Source organism: Homarus americanus, unplaced genomic scaffold (assembly GCF_018991925.1).
Source record: "Homarus americanus isolate GMGI-L3 unplaced genomic scaffold, GMGI_Hamer_2.0 scaffold21314, whole genome shotgun sequence".
Lineage (NCBI taxonomy): Eukaryota > Metazoa > Arthropoda > Malacostraca > Decapoda > Nephropidae > Homarus > Homarus americanus.
The window spans coordinates 2,354,881-2,374,010 of record NW_024720811.1 but is presented as its reverse complement, the minus strand read 5'-3'; the positions used below and the strand labels follow the sequence as shown (position 1 = coordinate 2,374,010).

The 19,130-nt window shown below is 36.1% G+C and overlaps 1 protein-coding gene across 1 annotated transcript; it reads left to right on the top strand.

The window, feature by feature from the left end:
• Positions 1–11,041: 11,041 nt before the first annotated feature.
• Positions 11,042–18,124, top strand: LOC121861226 (splicing factor 3B subunit 6-like). Its single transcript, XM_042358874.1, has 4 exons — positions 11,042–11,111; positions 13,593–13,711; positions 16,386–16,515; positions 17,505–18,124. Exons 1-4 carry the CDS (start codon positions 11,085–11,087, stop codon positions 17,604–17,606), a joined length of 378 nt encoding a protein of 125 aa, XP_042214808.1. The 5' UTR covers positions 11,042–11,084; the 3' UTR covers positions 17,607–18,124.
• Positions 18,125–19,130: the final 1,006 nt, after the last annotated feature.

Below are 19,130 nucleotides of genomic sequence, written 5' to 3'. Positions count from 1 at the left end.
TGCATTTCTATGCTCAACAAAAAATGTACAAAGGGCATATGTTACCCTAACCTGTCTGTTCGACTGTACCTGTATACCTCACACGCTACACTGGTTATGAATTCATAACACTTAATACATACGAGTACATTTCGCGGAGTAGCTGTACTACAGCACCATAAATATTACATCACTGTGACCAATACAGTATTTTGACATTTTTACTCTAATTAGGTTGCTTGTTGGTAAATTTTGTATTGTATATAACTTACCTTTCCTCAAACACGCCAGGTAAAGTAATGTACTGTACTGTATCTTGATATTCTATTGATCACAGCAAAACTAAGTCACTGACCTACGTTTTTACACATGTTAAACTTAGTTAAGCTTTTGATCAACATTTGTCTTTATCTCATTTTCGGTCAATGGCCGGTACTGTACAATCAATGTGTACAGTGAGGCATCCTTGTCCTTAACACACAATACCTACAATAGTTGAAATATGCAATACTGTATAGGTATTCTGTTCTACAATTCAGTAATACCTGTAGCTACTATAATACTGTAACCAAGTTTTTAAAATTATGTAATATAAAAAAAAATATTTCATGTAGAATGAAAATTAAAATATGATAATTGTACATAATTTTTATATGCAGCACAGTACTGTACTATACTCACCTGCAAGTTGTGACAGTTGAAGAGTAGAGGAATAGCAGACAGCAACACACAAGGCGCAAGGCAATGCAAATGCACTGACATTCATTTTATTTCCAATACTGTACCTAGATGTGAGAAAAATGTATCATTTAATGTCAGATGGCTGCAATGTTCCCATACTAATTAGAATTTTATTTTCCATGACCAGATCCCTTACAAGGTTTCTATGTGAACTTGGTAGTGCGGGCAAAAATCTCATGTCTAATTGAAATTCTATAGTTTATAGTAACAGTAATGCACTTTAATACACTTTAGTAAGTAGTATGTAGTAGGCAGCTACCAAACAGGGAGGTACTACCGCCTGGGAAGATATTGGAAGCATAATGTGTTGTCTAATGGTAGACCCTGCTGCCATATGGCATCACGAAAATTGTGACCAAATCCCAGGTTGCTGAACTGACTTAGCCAGAAATAAACCTTAAGTGTGGTCATATGCTGAAGCAATTAGGGAAGATATATATATATATATATATATATATATATATATATATATATATATATATATATATATATATATATATATGTATATATATCTTCCCTAATTGCTTCAGCACATGACCACACTTAAGGTTTATTTCTGGCTAACGCCTGATTTTACTGAGAGGGTAAACCCTTGGACTGATGATTATAATTGTACATTATAACTGTAGTGTAAATTCCTAGAGTAATGTTGTTGACGGTATTACAGTATATGTGCTTTAGTAGTGCATGAGAACACCTCTACCACCAGAACGAGTTGTTCAATTGTAAACAAACAGACGTTATGAACTTATGACTCGGCACATTTTTCTTCACATACAAACCACGTGGAGACATCATTTGTCATATTATCGGTTTTAACCTTGTTTTACCCAGCAATTTCCCTCGTCCATCATACCCTGCCCACTACAGGTGAGTTATGATGGTAGATAGATAAAAAAAATTATAATTAAAATAAAAAGTTATCGCCTCTGAAAATACTTACTATAATTATAAGAACTCCTGTGGAAAAAAATAACGAAATCGAACAATTTCTGGTGTTAGCGGTTTCCTTATAAATTACCGTATTTTATTTTACTTATATCCTCTTTGTAACTTAGAGGCTCGTTAGCCTCTCTTGTACTGTCTCCACTGCTCCTGAATGTATCCATACCTGCACCAATGTTGGTAAGTCTGGCCTTGAATGAGCTCACACTCGGTGCTGTCACGTGTTAAGTTTGATCCGTCCAGGAGCAATGTAATGCGTGTTACAATGATAAAAAAAACTATTAACTTAACTACTGTAGTTCTACTACCAAGCCTATACAAATGACCCTACTGGAAGTACGCATCTGATATGGTTTTGTCGGCTATTATTGGTGAAATCGCTGTATACCTGTCTAGGTAAGATTAGAAACTACAAACCTCCACAGTTTATGCACAAATCAAAAGTTTGTCGAAAACCCCGTCAGCATTGTTTCTGCTCATAACACAGATGGCGCGCTATTTTCATCAACACATGGAGGTGCACTCAAGGAACATATAATATTCTAGCTCAAGTTCAGATCCAGGGAGGGGTCCTAAGGGGTCCAGATCCCCCCTTTTCATCAAGAAATTCCAATACTTTTTCTTTAATGCAGTAGTGTACTCAGGCATTTTTGCATAGTAAAAAGTAATTACTATTGACCTCAGAATATCACCAAATATTAAGTGCACATGGCCTCATAATGGCCTCAAAATGCTGTGGGCTCGCTTTGCTCACCATGTTTCCCCCACCCAAAACTTCCTGGATCCGCCCCTGCTGCTGCACTAATGGTGTAAAATATTTAGCCTTGTGTGTGGATGTATCAAATATACATAATATTCAAAATTTTATAACGTAGCAGAAATGCTACTTTTTACCTTGATCCGCATTGCAATTTAATGTTGCATAACTGTTATAAAAAAGGTTAAATGTGTGTGTGCTTATCAACCCATTAAGAAAATAACAAGAAAACAGAAACATGCTTACCACTATTTCGTAATGCTATTATGAAAACTGTTATGACAAATACTCAATATGCCCCAGAACTGAATAATTGCATTACAAATATGTGGTCATTAATCAATGCATGTTTTAACTATAAAGTTGTAAGACTATAGTTATGCACACCGGTGAGCACATCCGCACTCCTGAATAATTATGTGGTAGACCTACTACAGTACAATACTGACCATACACACACACACAATTTGATGTACTGTATTCCCCCACTCCCAGTACGAAAGCAAAAGGTGAGGGTCTGAGAATCGTTAGTCAGGTGGCACTAGATAGGCAATATAATTCTCGCAGTGCGTGTTGAGGTGATGGACATTACATATTCCATTACAATACCTCTCTTCCACTGCCATTATTGTGATACACACACGTCATGGTTCGGAAAAACTCAGCCATCATCACAGCCAGAATAAAATACAGTACTTAAGTGCACCACTACTCCTTTAAGCATTAATAAGACCATGCGTTATTTTTCCTGCTTCTCGAATTCATGAGTCGTGCAGACTGATTGAATTGCATTATTATCTGTTGAATATTGAACAAAATGAGTAAGTGTGATGAGGCTTTTTTTATACTGGAACCAACAACTAGGGCACACAACACTACATTAGTTGCTCTGGTGTAATACTCAGGGTGGAACAATTTCATATTTCACCCTCAGCCATTTATTCTTATCCTGGGAGATCAGGATTGAACTGTTTCGCGAGGTTTTCATTACTTTCTATTTCATTCATTAAGATTATTTTTTTTATAATGCTTTACAAATCTAGAATTTCCCAATGTCTACATTTACAGTTCTTTGTCTTCCAACGCCACTACTCTTTGGTCAATTGGTAAAAAATAATGCTAGACTACGTCTAATTATAAAGGCACGTACAGGCAGTGAGACCTATACGAATCCAGGTAAAAAAGTCACAGGTAAAAAAGTCACAGAAAAAAAGTCAGGAAAAAAGTCACAGGAAAAAAAGAAAAGTTAACTATCGAATTCTCACATTTTTTAAGGTTAATATGTCAATCAATTTCAGTAAAGGAATATGCAGAACTGATGGTAAATTAATGAGTTTCGCTTAAAAATTATAAAATAGAACCAAAACATTAGATTCTTTGTATAATCGGTCAACATCAACCTGGAAGGATTAAGGTAAGTCATGTACTGTCAATAAATGACTGACTAAAATATTTTTGTTTGATTACCTTACTGTGCTTAAGATATTGAACAAAACGTGATTTGTTTTCACATACATGTAATGCCATCATATATAAATAGTGTTGTCAATGTATTACCAGTTAATAACTGAATTAAAATATTTTCAGTTTTATTACTTTAATTGTTTATGGTACTTAAATAAACTGTGACTGACTTGAATATTTTTTTTGATTACCTGACTTTCTTTCTTAACCAAAATTGTGACTTTTTTCTTGTGCCTTTATTACCGGCCACCATAAATTAATTGTGACTTTTTTTCTTAGCCAAAATTGTGACTTTTTTCCTGTGACTTTTTTTCCTGTGACTTTATTACCGGCCACCACCTATACAGTGGTGTAGGAGGAAAACTTAAAATTTAGATAGATAGATATTCAGTAAAGTCGTCAAACAGGTTCACACTAATTCAGCTTGAATATAGACAATGCATGTATACGATATACATTATATATACATCAATGTGAACTATACGGGATGCAGGTTTTTAAACTTCATGAAAATTCACTTTTAGCGGCTCTTTAAGAACTGACCATTTACCACACATGCATATCATTCTGAAAATGTGAAATAATCATTCACTTGAAAAATTATGATGATAATGATGATTTGTAAATATCAACCAAGAAATCCCTTAGACTCAGCAAGCTATATAGTTCTCGAAGAACAAATTCCACTTCCGTAACCCATAGTTGATAATTATACTGTACACACCTGCAAAATTTACACACGACTAGTTCAGATGCGTGAAGAAGATAGATACATAAGCAATGATTTAGCTCACCAGACTGTAGCAGGATTAAAAATTCTAGCGGTTGAGAAGAGACACAAGGAAAATGACCAACGTTCTCACCCAGCAGCTATCTGGTATCGAATGACTGGTGGAACATTAACCAGCAGATTCCTGCGCCACGCACCTTGTTTACCCCCATCAACCTCAGCGGCAATAGGTGAGCATCTCGTGTGTGCGTGTGTGTGTGTGTATATATATATATATATATATATATATATATATATATATATATATATATATATATATATATATATATATATATATATATATATATATATATATATATATATATATATGCAAGTAAATCACTGTGTGTGTGCGCGCTGATAACCACAAGGAAACAAGAAAACACGAAGTTCCCAAGCGCTTTCGTGTAATTCACATCTTCAGGGGTGAGTACAGACTAAGGAGAAATACATAACAAGGCATATATATACAGTAGAGGAGAGGTGAGATCAAGTCCCTAGGGATCAATGATTCCCCAGCATGGCTTCACAAGCGGACGTTCTGCCTAACTAATCTATTAACATTCTTTTCATCAGTTTCGAATCGGTGGACGAGGGGCACAATTATGATGTGGTATATCTCGACTTTAGCAAAGCCTTTCGACAGAGTCCCACGAAAGACTAATTAGAAAGGTAGAAGCCTGGCGGCATCAAAGGTGACATCCTTAAATGATTAGGGCGGTTACAGGACAGGAAACAGCGCGAGTGAGCATTAACGGCACTAAGTCCCATTGAGCAACGTCACAAGTGGAGTTCCCCAAGGCTCAGCATCACTTGGACCATTATTATTTATTATATACATAAACGACATAGATATCGGCATAGACAGCAACATAAGTAAATTTGTTGATGACACTAAAATAGGACGTGTTATTAAATCTGACGAGGACTCGGCAAAACTACAGGAAGATCTAAACAAATTTTTCGAATGGTCTGAAAAATGACAGATGAAATTCAACGTGGACAAATGTAAAGTACTCAGTATAGATGTAAACAGGGAAACCAGATACCAGATGAACAACGATGCCATAGAGAAATCCGACTGCGAGAGAGATTTAGGAGTAATGATAAGCAGGAACCTTAAGCCAAGTAAACAATGTGTTTTTGCTCGTAACAAGGCTAATAAAGTACTTCAGGTCTGCATACAAAGGAGTGTTAGTTACAAGACTAGCGAGGTCATCCTAAACTGTATCTGTTTTGTGAGACCACACCTGGATTACATGGAAATCAGTTCTGGTCACCGGCTGACAGAATGGATATAGAATCCTTGGAAAGTTAGAATTCAGAGGAGAATGACAAGACTAATCCCGCATTAGGAACCTTGAGTATAGAGAGACAGTAAGGTTAAAGCATCTTAATTTGCACTCCCTTGAGAGACGTAGAGCGAAGGGCGACCTGATAGAGGTGTATAAGTGGAAGGCAGGGCTAAACAAAGGGGACATTACAAAGGTACTCAAACTATCCAACCAGGAGAGAACTCGTAACAATGGTTTTAAATTAGACAAATTTAGATTTAGGGGTGAAATAGGTAAACACTGGTTTGGAAACAGAGTAGTGGATGAATGGAACAAGTTACCAAATATCATCATTAACTGGAATACGCTGAATTGCTTCAAACATAGGTTGGATGCTCATATGAGCAATAGGGGTTGAGTGTAAACAGGACTGCCCAGTATGGGCCAATAGGCCCGCTGCAGTTTCCTCCATTCTTATGTTCTTATGTTCTTATGACAGTGAGTGTCCACAGTGTTCCGGTCACTAGGTAGTGACTCTACTAATCTTCATAATCACGGCAGCAGCAGTCGGTAGTCAGGTCAGAGGGTAAGATGACCCAACCTTCTCACCTGGTTACAAATCTTCTTAATTACGAAATTATCCAGTTTGTACATACCATTACTCAAATTCATGTTGACGGATTCGGTATGTTTAATGAGACTGGATTCTATAATGTTCCTACTGTCAATTGAATTACAAGGTAATATTGAGGAGGCATTATCCCAGTCAATGCAATGCTTATTATCCCTCAAATGAACAAACAGAGCATTGGATTCCTGGCCTGTCCTAACACTATATTTATGTTGTTTAAGTCTAGTTACAAGATCTTTACCTGTCTGGCCTAAGTAAAACATATTACATTCCTTGCAAGGAACCTTGTAAATGCAGCCGCCTGCATTGTTGGGGGAGTTCTTGATTAACATTTGTTTACAGTGCATGAGTTTTTAAATGCCACATTGACGTTCCAGGTTTTTAGTTGTAAAGGAATTTGAGATAAATTTTTGTGAAATGGTAATACTAAGAGATTCTTATGGTCATGGGTGGACTTGGGATCGGTTCTATATATATATATATATATATATATATATATATATATATATATATATATATATATATATATATATATATATATATATATATATATATATATATATATATATATATAGTATCTTAGATGACTTAATATACACACGAAGCGTCGGTGCTCCTGATTCAATTTTTTTACGTGGCAAACTTGGGATTGTCAAGATGTCATGAAATTTGTGGAGGAAGAAAGAAAGCGAATCAAGGCAAGGCAGCCACGGAGGTAGTGAGGAGTGTGTACTTAAATTTGATCCTTCTCCAGCAACAGGAGTATAGGGGACTAATATCAGCCCTGGGGTCCATGGTACAGTCTACGACATATTTGAAATATTGTGAAGAGGGCCTATCAAAATAAAGCAACACACAGGTATCAAATTGAACAAACAAAACTTGTTTATTTAAAATAAATAACTTATCAAACAGTCTACAACGTTTTTTGTGATTCTTAGCATCTGACTGCAAGTAGGTAGTAGGCAGCTACCAAACAGGGAGGTACTACCGCCTGGGAAGATATTGGAAGCATAATGTGTTGTCTAATGGGAGACCCTGCTGCCATATGGCATCACGAAAATTGTGACCAAATCCCAGGTTGCTGATCTGACTTTCTGCCTCATTTGCACACAATTGCAGGGTCTCAATTGTTTCTCTTACTATTGACAACACAACATACATATATTGTTTCTCACTCTTGATTTTTTTAAATTTTTGTATTTATTTATTATTATTATAATTATTATTATTAAAATTATTATTATTAAAATTATTATTATTATTATTATTATTATTATTATTATTATTATTATTATTGCAGTGATTATTATTATTATTATTATTAATTATTGTTATCAGTATTATTTCATTATTATTATTATTATTATTATTTTTATTATTATTACATTTTCGCCCCCCAGGTCCCGATGTGGGTCAGTGACCCGTGCCCGGGTGGGCTAATCCCAGTAAAAAAAAAGTGAGATGTTAATGATTAAAGGAAAATTCACAATTAAACAGATCGTACAGCAAGGTTCTTGTATTAGCTCTCGGCATTAAGCCAGTCTCTCAGACAAACGACTTCTTGTCCATCACTTATTTACTTGTAACTGTTACCACGAAGTCAAAGAGAGCTGCAAGACAGAATTCGAGAATAGTGTGCCGTGATAAACAGTAATGCATTAACGTGACTTATGGCTAATCGAAGTCTTAACAACCCAAGCTATGACCCGGAAAGCCTAGACGGTGATTTAACCATGATCCACCCCTCGGTATTCCTCCCCCACTCTTGGCCCTTGAAAGATAATACAAAGGTTTCTTGCTTTTCTTATAAACTAAACCGTTAACATAAATAAAGACTTGGTGATATGTACAGTATATAGAATATACAAAACTGGGTCGACCCGAGACCACCAGGTTCACCACCATGGGTCTCGCCAAGGAACACCTTACCTAGATCATGAAGTCATCCCCTGTCAACCTATTATCAACTTTAGTATTTTCATCTGGCTAGCGCTAGACGATTCTGCTACCGAGGAAACCCCATTGATATAGTCAAAGCGTAATTCAGTTCCCCGTCCCTCCCACAGAAAGACACCTACCCAGAGACACCCTTCCCCTCCCGCTCACTACCGAATGCGTCGAATTCACTCTTCAAAAGTTCAAGGTTCACCGTTCACACCTCAGGGGGACAGGATTGGCAACGCTAAGTAGTACACGCGGGAGTGGAACCAACTGTATATATGTAAGTATTGATCATCTGCACCATAATATGTATAATGTTTATACATTTGGTGATTTATACGTTGTGCCTCGTACAAATATAACACAGTACACAGAAACCCTCTCCACGCATCACTGGAATATTTACAAACCACCAGAACGTGTCGACATGGGTAATTTATCATTTTCACCACTTGTCAGCTTACGAGCCGGGTCAGCGCTGCAGCAGTGGAGAAAAGGCTGCATTTCTAACAAGATAGTTCAATCGGGATTTCTACACTTTTTATATAATGAAATGTTGGTCTTGTGACTAGGATTCAGAAAACCAACGTTGACTGAATTATAATTTCTCGTCAAAAAGTACAAAAACAAATTTCTCCCTAATTCACTCATTGAAACTCATAAAAACATTAAACAAACAAAATGTGTGCATTCTTAACACTAGAAACATTAAATTTTTGGTAATTTGAAAATTTTGTGGGAAAGGACAATGGAAGACAAGGCAAGTTCTGCTAGTACCATATAAATGAGACAGAATTACTCAATATTTTCCATCTCATTATCATACAATAGCTCACAAAGATATACCAACATCTCTATGCAAAAGCTCGCAAATATACACTCACAATTTGCTGTAACAATGGCAATGTTCTGTCACATCTCGCCATCAAATTTGGGCGGGAAAACCATTACCGACACAGGCAGTCTTCCTGTCCTCTGCATCACCGACTCCATTAAACAGCTTCAGAAGGTGTCATCTATCAACCATTCAATGTCGAGTTTATAAAACGTGACATCACAAGCCCGCAAGATTCCCCTGAGGAAGGTCCATAAAATGCATTGTCCTCCTATTTCTCAAGCACTCACTCCCTCAGTCTCGGTCCTCCTCCAGCTCCTTCCTTCAACGGCCGTATTACTGAGGAGGACGGAGGTAAACCTTGACTTGTGTGTTACTCCGCCAAACTACCTCACCAGATCGTTCGTTAAATGACGACACCTTTACGTGAATATGTGGTGTTTACACTTGATTCTACTCTTCATAAAATGGCCATTATTACCCGTTACCTTATATATTTCGTGTCATTTGTATTGATGTACATAATAATTAATGAAAAGGTAGTAGTGGCGAATGTGTTCTCCGAAAGGGTGAATTTCTTTGTGACTTACGGTAAATATTCTTTATTTCATTTTTTTCCAATCATTTCTTGAAAACTAATGTTTTCAAGCAGTTATATCTTTACATGCAATAAATTTAACATTAAAGTGTGCCAGAATTGGGTATCCTTGATAAATATATCTGAATTTTTTGCCTAGTACCAAGGAATATCTAATAAAGAAGTTGTACTCGAAGCGTTTAGCGAGGGGAAGTTAGCGACATGTTGATATCTATTTTAATTGGTCTTCTCAATGGTGAGATGACGACACTGTCGCCATTGTGAAGCATGTGTGTCGTCTGCAATGTTTACTTTATTGTATATTTCTGACTGCGACATTAGAATACATATTAGCTCCACGTGGGAATAAGTCTTGCTCTGTCTGCAAAAAGAAAAAAACGCTACACAGTAATTTTAATTTATAGATGGAGTCAGCTCACAGTCTTTGCTTTCACCTTTCTCCTAATAACTCTACCACTAACCTACCTTATGTTTCGTTCTTTATATCTTTATTGTAATGGTGTGGCCGCCGAGACCTGAAGGGATGCGACCCTTGTCAGGTGTTTTGGTGCTCAGACTGCTTTCGTGGTAGGGTTGGTCCTATAAAGAAACCCTTCATCCCCCGCAGTCTGTACTCACCCCTACAGTGATTTATTTGCATATGTATATTTATATATGAGTGAATTGTGGTTGTAAGGAAACAGAATGCAGCAGGAGTTTTAATTTCTCGTACGTTTCAGTATTTAGACCAGTTTTAGTTGGGTAACAATTTCTTTTAGTTTATCCAATTCGTTCTCTATACGTTCTCTGTGAGTAGTCCACTAAGTCACAGGTAGAGCTGTTGTCATCATTTACGCATTTAAATTATAGGCATGTGTATGATCTTTGCATAAGTCCCAGTATTCAATTGATTTACTTATAAGTAAATACATATTATCATTATTAATTAGGGTAATCAGCCTCCTAAAAGGGAGCTTAAGCCAATTCGAAATTTGTCTTTACAGTGGTTATATTACAGCATATAAGAGTTTAATACCAAATAGAATAATATATACGATGATATATGATAATAAACCAAATAATATGATGAAGTTGATTCTTATAATAAATATTTATAAGTGGGCTCCTTCTGTTAGCGTTGTTCACTGTTGGTAGCTGAACGTTCACTATGGCTCTAGCTCAGAAGCGTACACATGTGAGTTTATTACGTACATTGTAATATACTAGGTTATAGAATGTGTGCAAATGTTAAAGTGTTCATCTAGCATTCAATACTTAGTAAAATTCCAGGACTCCTCTAGGTTATTATTTATTTACTCCATAAAAAAGATTACCAGACAGCATTCATCTCGTAGTAAATTTCAATATCTAATTCGGGGGATATTTTCGTTAATTGGATAAGATAATTGGTTAATAATCGATAGAGGATATGGGAAAGAATCTATATTAATTTTGATAATTATTCTGTATTACTGCCTACTCGATTTCCAAACAAACATTTATATGGTGTATTTTGGTGTTTTCTTCATTTCTCACATTTTCCTTCCTAAAATTAATTTGAGAATTGAACAAAACACCAAATTACACCATGAAAATATGAATTCGTGTCGACATGTACTAAATTATCTTACCTAACCTATCTTAGTCCTAGCGCCATATTTCCTAGTTGATAATGAGGACAAATTTTGATGTGATTTGAATGATTTTGATCTAGCCTAACCTAACCTAAATTCCTAAGATTCCCCGGATGACCGAAACTAAAATAATACCGACAATAATCAACGACTCATCTGTCGCACACAATTTATAAATACACGGTCCGACTAATTACCCAAATGTAGCTGCAATGAAGTCAAATAATGGTCCTACAAGCGTAAATTGTGCTGTGAATCACTTGTCGATTATTATTTGGTGTCATAAAGTCACAAAAAATTGGTAAACTTAATTTAATCTGAGTTGTGTTAGGTTAGGTTAGGTTAGGTAAGGTAAGGTACATGCACTTGATCTATTAACTCAGATTAAATTAAGTTTACCAATTTTTTGTGACTTCGCGACCCCAAAATACTAGTCGAGGTTAGGTTAGGTTAGGTTAGGTTAGGTACATGCACTCGATCTATTAACTCAGATTAAATTAAGTTTACCAATTTTTTGTGACTTCGTGACACCAAATACTAGTCGAGAAGTGATTGGCAGTCGATTTATTCATGTAGGACCATTATTTGACTTCATTGCGGCTACATTTGGGTAATTAGTCGGACCCATAAATTAAAACTGGCCACACACAATGCATTGTGATGGGAAGCAAAATGGACATTGGCTGTTGGTCATTGGTCGAGGGAATTGGTATATTATTTTCATTATTTCCTCCAAAACAATGACTTCCATAAAAACATTCTTCTCTTACCTATATATTTCCCTTCTAGGTGCCTGGCTATAGATACAGTATTGTTTTTGTAGTTCCCCTACCTGGCATAAACCTAAATGCATTTCATTTCATTTGTACAGTTACTCAAAAAACTTTCTTTACAAAAAGAGAACAACTCTCGTATCGAATTTGTGTGGATTCCGTCCCATGTTGGAATTAGGTATCATGACCGTGCTGATAGACTGGCCAATGAGGCATGTAAGAAAGAAAATGTTGACCTTGGCCTGTCCAATCCTGTACTTAAAAACATTCCAGTCAGAATCTTGAACTGTGATCTAGAAGAATTGAGAAATGCAGAGAGACCTAGCAGTTGTAGCATTAGTAAATATGAAAAATTTTGTGACAAGAGGTACCGGTATGGCCAGCATAAGGACAGAACCAGACAATGTGATGTAGTCGTGGCCAGAATTAGGCTAGAATACAGCCACATCTGGCAAGTTAGTAACGCTGTACCCATACCAGAACACTCGGCATGTAAACTTTGTGATAAACCTTTAAAGCATACACTTGAACACTATATTATTGAATGTGACAGTCAAAGACTTCAGGCCACCTGACTTATTGTATCTTGAACTTTGTAATTACTACATTGAATCAGGGGTGCTTGAGGACATTCTTGCTGTTTATCCCAAATTTGCTAGCCCACACTGATTAGTCTTCAATTAGAATATGACGTCCAATGTATGTGAACCACTGACCTATATATGCTGCTAATGAATATGATGTATTTCTTTGTGTACGAACCTCTGTCCTGCATGGCAGTGAACAGTGACATTACCCACATGAATCTGACTATATGTAGTGTCAATGAATATGATGTATTTCTTTGTGTATGAACCTCTGTCCTGCATGGCAGTGAGAAGTGATACCACCTTCTGTGTCATGACCTGACTGAATTACTCAGAACAGGCAAGCTTTGTCAATAAATTTGTTAAACTAAAAAAAAAATGTTAGACAATATGAAAATTTGACATGTGGTTCTAAGTAAGTGTAAGTTTATTTTTTTAGGAAGTGGTTATATCCTTTATCAACAAAGTCCAGTGACTATGATAAGGTTCTGTCAATTCTTTAAATGCCATCATCTTTCTCTAGTTTACTCACTAACTCACAAAATAAGTTCTCCATCCACCTATCTCATAATTAATTATGAACAGTAATTTCAATGGGTAACAATACACTTTATTATCTAAGTTAACATTTATAAACTGTTCACTGATTTTTATACACTTTTCTAATCCTGGTGTTCATTAGGTCCGGCTGCCTCCAGAAGTGAATCGCATCTTGTATGTACGCAATTTACCCTACAAGATCACTGGGGAGGAGATGTATGACATATTTGGAAAATATGGAGCCATTAGACAAATCAGAGTGTGAGTATTATACTGTAGTACTTTGTTTTAAATTTTATTTTGATTATGTTATGTATTTTATACAGGCGTACGTTCATGAACCCTGATCATAAGTCTATTTGTTCGTAAGTCAGAACGGTGTTAATTCTATAGGTTAGGTTAGAGCACAACCCTGCCCAAACAAAACATCAATAATATCCCATACATAATTCATAATGTAAATACTGTAAATAAATTGATGTTAAACAATAGAGAATGATGAAATTTATGTGAAAAATGGGATTTTAAATACAAATTTTGGTGATGAATGTATTGGGATCCCATCTGTAAGTGCAGGTGTTCGTAAATCGGACAGTCGTAACTTGGGGACTGCCTGGTAAGTCCAAAATTGAGTTATCAATAACTACTGTATAGGTAATTGTATGCCAAATATACAGTACAATGGAAAACAGGCTTCCATAATATATTTTAGCATTATACACCATTTCTATGAAACATTTACCTTTTAGAGTAAGGTGAGGACAGCCTGTATGCTATTAGGTGAACTTTCTTCTTTGTCTGGTAAGTACCGTGTATACTCGTCTATAATTCTACCTCGTTTATAGGTCGACCCTGATTTTTTGACCAAGAAATCATTAATTTATGATATGCTTCGTTTATAGGTGGACCCAAGTTTTTGAGGGTAATGGAACAGCAAAACCTTCACTAAAAACACACTACGTCCTATAAACTGAGGGTCGCCGTGCCTGAAACACCGAGCTCCGAAGGCAAATTGTTTACCATTATTACGACACTTCACACTGAAACGCGGGTAGTTTCAGCAAAATATTGTATATTTCCATTCAAATATTTATTCAAGTCAATTAGGATGGAATATTATTGTAATAAGCATTTTTTTTAACTGAAAACCATTCGAAAAGCGATTACGGTAACATCTTTTGAACAACGAAAGAAGCGAAAGTCGATTGTTTTCGTCATGATTTTATCCCACTTTCCACTGTAATACCTACGTCATTTCAGCAAAAATATTACATTTCCGTGAGTGTATTATATCAAGCACAGTATGAACAGAATATCATTGTAATATAACAGTATTTTAACCGAAAACTTAAAAAAAAAACGAGTAAAATCTCTTGAACATCGGAAGGTTAGGTAAAGTCTTTTGTTTTCGTCATGTATTTTATCCTATTTTACATTGAAATACATCACGTTTCAGCAAAACAACTATTTATTTCCGAGAATATATTCATTCAGGCGCAGTTAAGATAAAATATACGTGTGTTGTAACAGTTTTTTAACTGAAAACGATTAAAAAAATACGTGTACCGTCTAGCTGATACTCAACAGAGTATTGGGTTTTATATCTAGAAGTGTAAGTAATAAGAGTGCAGAGGTCTTATTGCAACTATATCTTGCGCTAGTCAGGCCGCACCTCGATTATGCGGTTCAGTTCTGGTGCCCTTATTATAGAATGGATATCAATTCACTAGAGTCGGTGCAGCGAAGAATGACGAAAATGATTCAGGGACTCGGAAACCTTCCATATCAGGATAGGTTAAAGAAACTACCGGTAAACTTACATTCCCTAAAAAGACGAAGAGTGCAGGGAGATATGATAGAAGTATTTAAGTGGGTGAAGGGAATCAATAAAGGGGATATAGATAAAGTTCTTATAATATCCGAGCAGGATAGGACTTGGAGCAACGGATTTAAGTTGGATAAGTTTAGGTTTAGGATGGAGATAGGAAGGAACTGGTTCACAAATAGGGTGGTGGATGAGTGGAACAAGCTTAGCAACTTTGTAGTAAGTGCTGGAACACTGGAAAGTTTCAAAAGGAGGCTGGATAGATTCATGGATGATAGAGAGTGGTAGTAACTCTCGACATGAGCTGCCATGCACAGGCCAACCGGCCTATTGCAGACTCCTTATTTTCTTATGTTCTTTATTAAGTGTGAAATATTGAAAAGGTTTTTATTACCGGTATTTTTTGTAGATCAATGAGTACTGTGATACCATATATGATATGATAAGTTAGCCTGTGCTAAGAACTTTAACACAGACTACTGAAAGCATGTTGTAAGGTAAGTTAGCCTATTGTAAGTTGGTGAGCTTCATCTGCTGAAGGCACTGCACAGCTTTTCATTACTAATTGGTACATATTTTACGTTTCCATTGTTTACTGGCAGTAACTGGGAAATATTTTTCATGTCTGAAGCTAAAAGTTGCTCCTCGCCCTTCCCATCATGCACGGATTCAACCTAACAAAACTATTACCCATGCAGAGGTCGACCCCCAATTTTTTGCCTAAAAATTTGGTATTAAAAACTCGAACTACACACGAGTATTTACGGTAAGAACAGTAATTATTTGAAGAAAAAAATAGAAATGATAAGTAAAGGAAACCCTAAGACTAAAACTTTTTAACCCTGACAGAAAGGGTTATTAAAGAATATTGTTTGTACACACTACAGTACAGTACGTATATGCTTTGGTTGTATGATGATTTTTACTGTTTTACATAAAAATTGAAGAATATATAATTTGTAAATAAGTACTATAGACAGAACAATATAGTATTGTATATACAAACAAATTCTGATTCATAGAATGTGATTTTTAAAGCTGACTACCCTAAACTGTATGTCTTGTGTGACCTACTTTTACTTTAAGTTAATTAGTTTATTTTTTGTACAGAGGCAACACTCCTGAGACACGTGGCACAGCATTTGTGGTATTTGAAGATATCTTTGATGCTAAAAATGCTTGTGATCATCTTTCTGGCTTCAATGTGTGTGGGAGATATTTAGTGGTTCTGTACTACCAGGTAAGTGTAGCTTCACTGTTGAATATTGTGGTGATAATCCATAACCAAACACATACAGCATCTCATCAGTTTACATATATTAAAAAAAGTAGTAGTTGTCATAATTACATGGTGCTGAAGGTCATATCAAGGAACTTAAGGACTGATCTGTTCTGGGAGTTATTTTATGCTCATGAATTAGTTCTGGTAGCAGATAGTTTTGAAGAGGTAGTGGAGAAATTTAAGATGTTGGAAGGATGGAATAGGATCAAAGGGCCTGAGAGTGAATATGGCGAAAACATAAATATTGATTATCGGCGTGGGTGAGGAACCCATGATGGAAAGTGGGAAATGACCATGTGCTGTCTAGGAAAGCTGTTGGCAGCAACTCAATAATGTGAAATGTGTGTGGAAGGTGCCTGCACAAGAGATGCAGTGGAGTAGGTGGTAGACTAAAAAAAATTTTGCTGACTCTAAATGTTCTATATAGACAGGTAACTATGTGTCCATAGTAAGGGTAAAAAACACAACAATGGGGATATTTTGCTGAACTGTGTCAATAAGATCTGTAACCTGGGTGACATGATAAGTGCCTGTGGGGGGTGCTGAAGCCTTCTCATTTGCAAGAGTCAGAAGTGGCGAGAGGAAGTTCAGGGAGTTTTTGTCTTTATTGATGGGAAGATAACCTTCCCTCAGCGTGAAAGAAGAATGGATGTGGCTGATGTAAGAAGTGTGATGTTTTATGGCAGTGAAAAATGGGGAGTTAAAGACAATAACATACATTGGCTTGAGTGAGCTTAAATGAGTATGGTGAGGTGGATGTGTAATGTGACACTGAAAGACAGGAGGCCCTGTTTAGAGCTTAGAGGGTGGCTGGGTATTAAGAGTACTGTACAGTACTGGTGAATTTATGTAGAGAGGCAGGTAGAGATGTTTTGGGCATGAGGAGAGTACAGTATTTAACTGGAAGACATACTAGTAAAAATAATAAATGCTTCTCTTTTTTACAGTCCAACAAGGCTTTTAAGAAAATGGATGCAGAAAAGAAGCAAGCAGAGCTTGATCGTGTAAAAACAAAGTATGGTATAAATACAGAAGATTTGAAAAAATAATAAGGTTGAGGGTTTTCGTATATTAACTGATTTAAACCTGTTCAGAAACTATTCGGTGTGCTAAAGGAAGGTTTTGAAACTGCAACCATATGCAGTATGTTAGAGGAATACAGTACAGTAGTCTCAGTACTGTATTTCACAATGCCTGGGACTAAACCTGTTGTGGTTTAATGAATTTTGTGGAATAATAAGAATAGTCCCACTGACAGCCATGTGCACCCTGTAGTCTACAACAGCTTATGTATTTTATGATATACAGTATGTAAAACATGTATACAGTATAAGTGAATTACTGTACTGTAATACTGCTTAGTACAAACCAGGTGGATTGCAAGGTTATGATCCTGCAACTACAGTGACATACTAAATCATGACTTTTGTACCAATAACCTTTACTGCACTGTGTCTGGGACTCGTTCATTCCCAGCCTGTATGGTAAAATTTCCTTTATACTACTGTACTGTATATGTTCGTATGTGTGTGATTTAAAATGAAATAAATGTTCAACATATTTTTAAGATGCCATCTTTTTTAAACATCCCAAATTTAAGTATTTTGTATGTTTACATTTCAGGTCTCAAAATTCATTTTTGAGAACCATCGTACTACAGTATAGGTACCGTATATGATTTCTTAGGTTACACATTACAAAAGATAGCATCTTTACATTAATTATTATCCACAATGATTTTAAAGTTGAATCGACATTTGTCCCAAATTAACAGCAGGAGGTCGTTACAGTAAGACCCCCCACGATTGAAAATAATAGGGGCTGTAGCCTTTATGATTATGAAGGACACCTCCCAAGGGAGAAACAACCAAAACAATAGTATTAGTCCATTATCTGCCCCCCAAATAATTTAAACATTTCTCAGTACAATACCAGATTTAGGATTATCAGACCTAATGGCTCAAACACTGGGCAATGATGGAAAAAGCTTGCACAGTACACCCTGACTGTCTACCACACATATACTTGTTTACACTGAGGCAGGTGGTGGTGTCCCATAGCAACATGTCAATAGTATATACAGTATTCGTAAATGTCTCATAATTTTAAGATTTACCAAATTTACAAAATTTGTAACATTTCGTAACGGCAAAACATCATAAATTATGAGTGACTTCGAATTAAGGGAGTACGAATTATGTTTTTATACTGTATGTTAATACTGTAGTACCGGTAAATACATTAACATCATTGTTTTATAGCCATTTTCCACGCCTGTGTGAGTTAGCCACGATGACCTGATGGCATGATTTCGTGGTTGCCATGGATGTTCTTCCTATTGCCAACTTACATACACAGAGTGGGGAACAGGTCATTACACGCAGAACTTCCAAGTGCCATCTTAGCTGGCAAGGAAGGGTCGCATGATATGCCGAGACATTAAAAACATTCCATGACCCTAAATGTGATGTAGAGTTGATGCAGACAATGAACAGGTGAAAACTTAACTTCTCATATATTACAACTAGCAACAAAGAATTTTGCTTGAATTCTATTTGATCATTTTCATGATT

What these genes read in the sequence shown, in the direction of transcription:
- LOC121861226 (XM_042358874.1), top strand. Translation starts at nt 11,085, where the DNA reads ATGGCTCTAGCTCAGAAGCGTACACAT. An exon ending in TAGCTCAGAAGCGTACACAT is followed by an intron (nt 11,112 to 13,592) that starts GTGAGTTTATTA and finishes GGTGTTCATTAG; the next exon opens with GTCCGGCTGCCTCCAGAAGT. An exon ending in TAGTGGTTCTGTACTACCAG is followed by an intron (nt 16,516 to 17,504) that starts GTAAGTGTAGCT and finishes TCTTTTTTACAG; the next exon opens with TCCAACAAGGCTTTTAAGAA.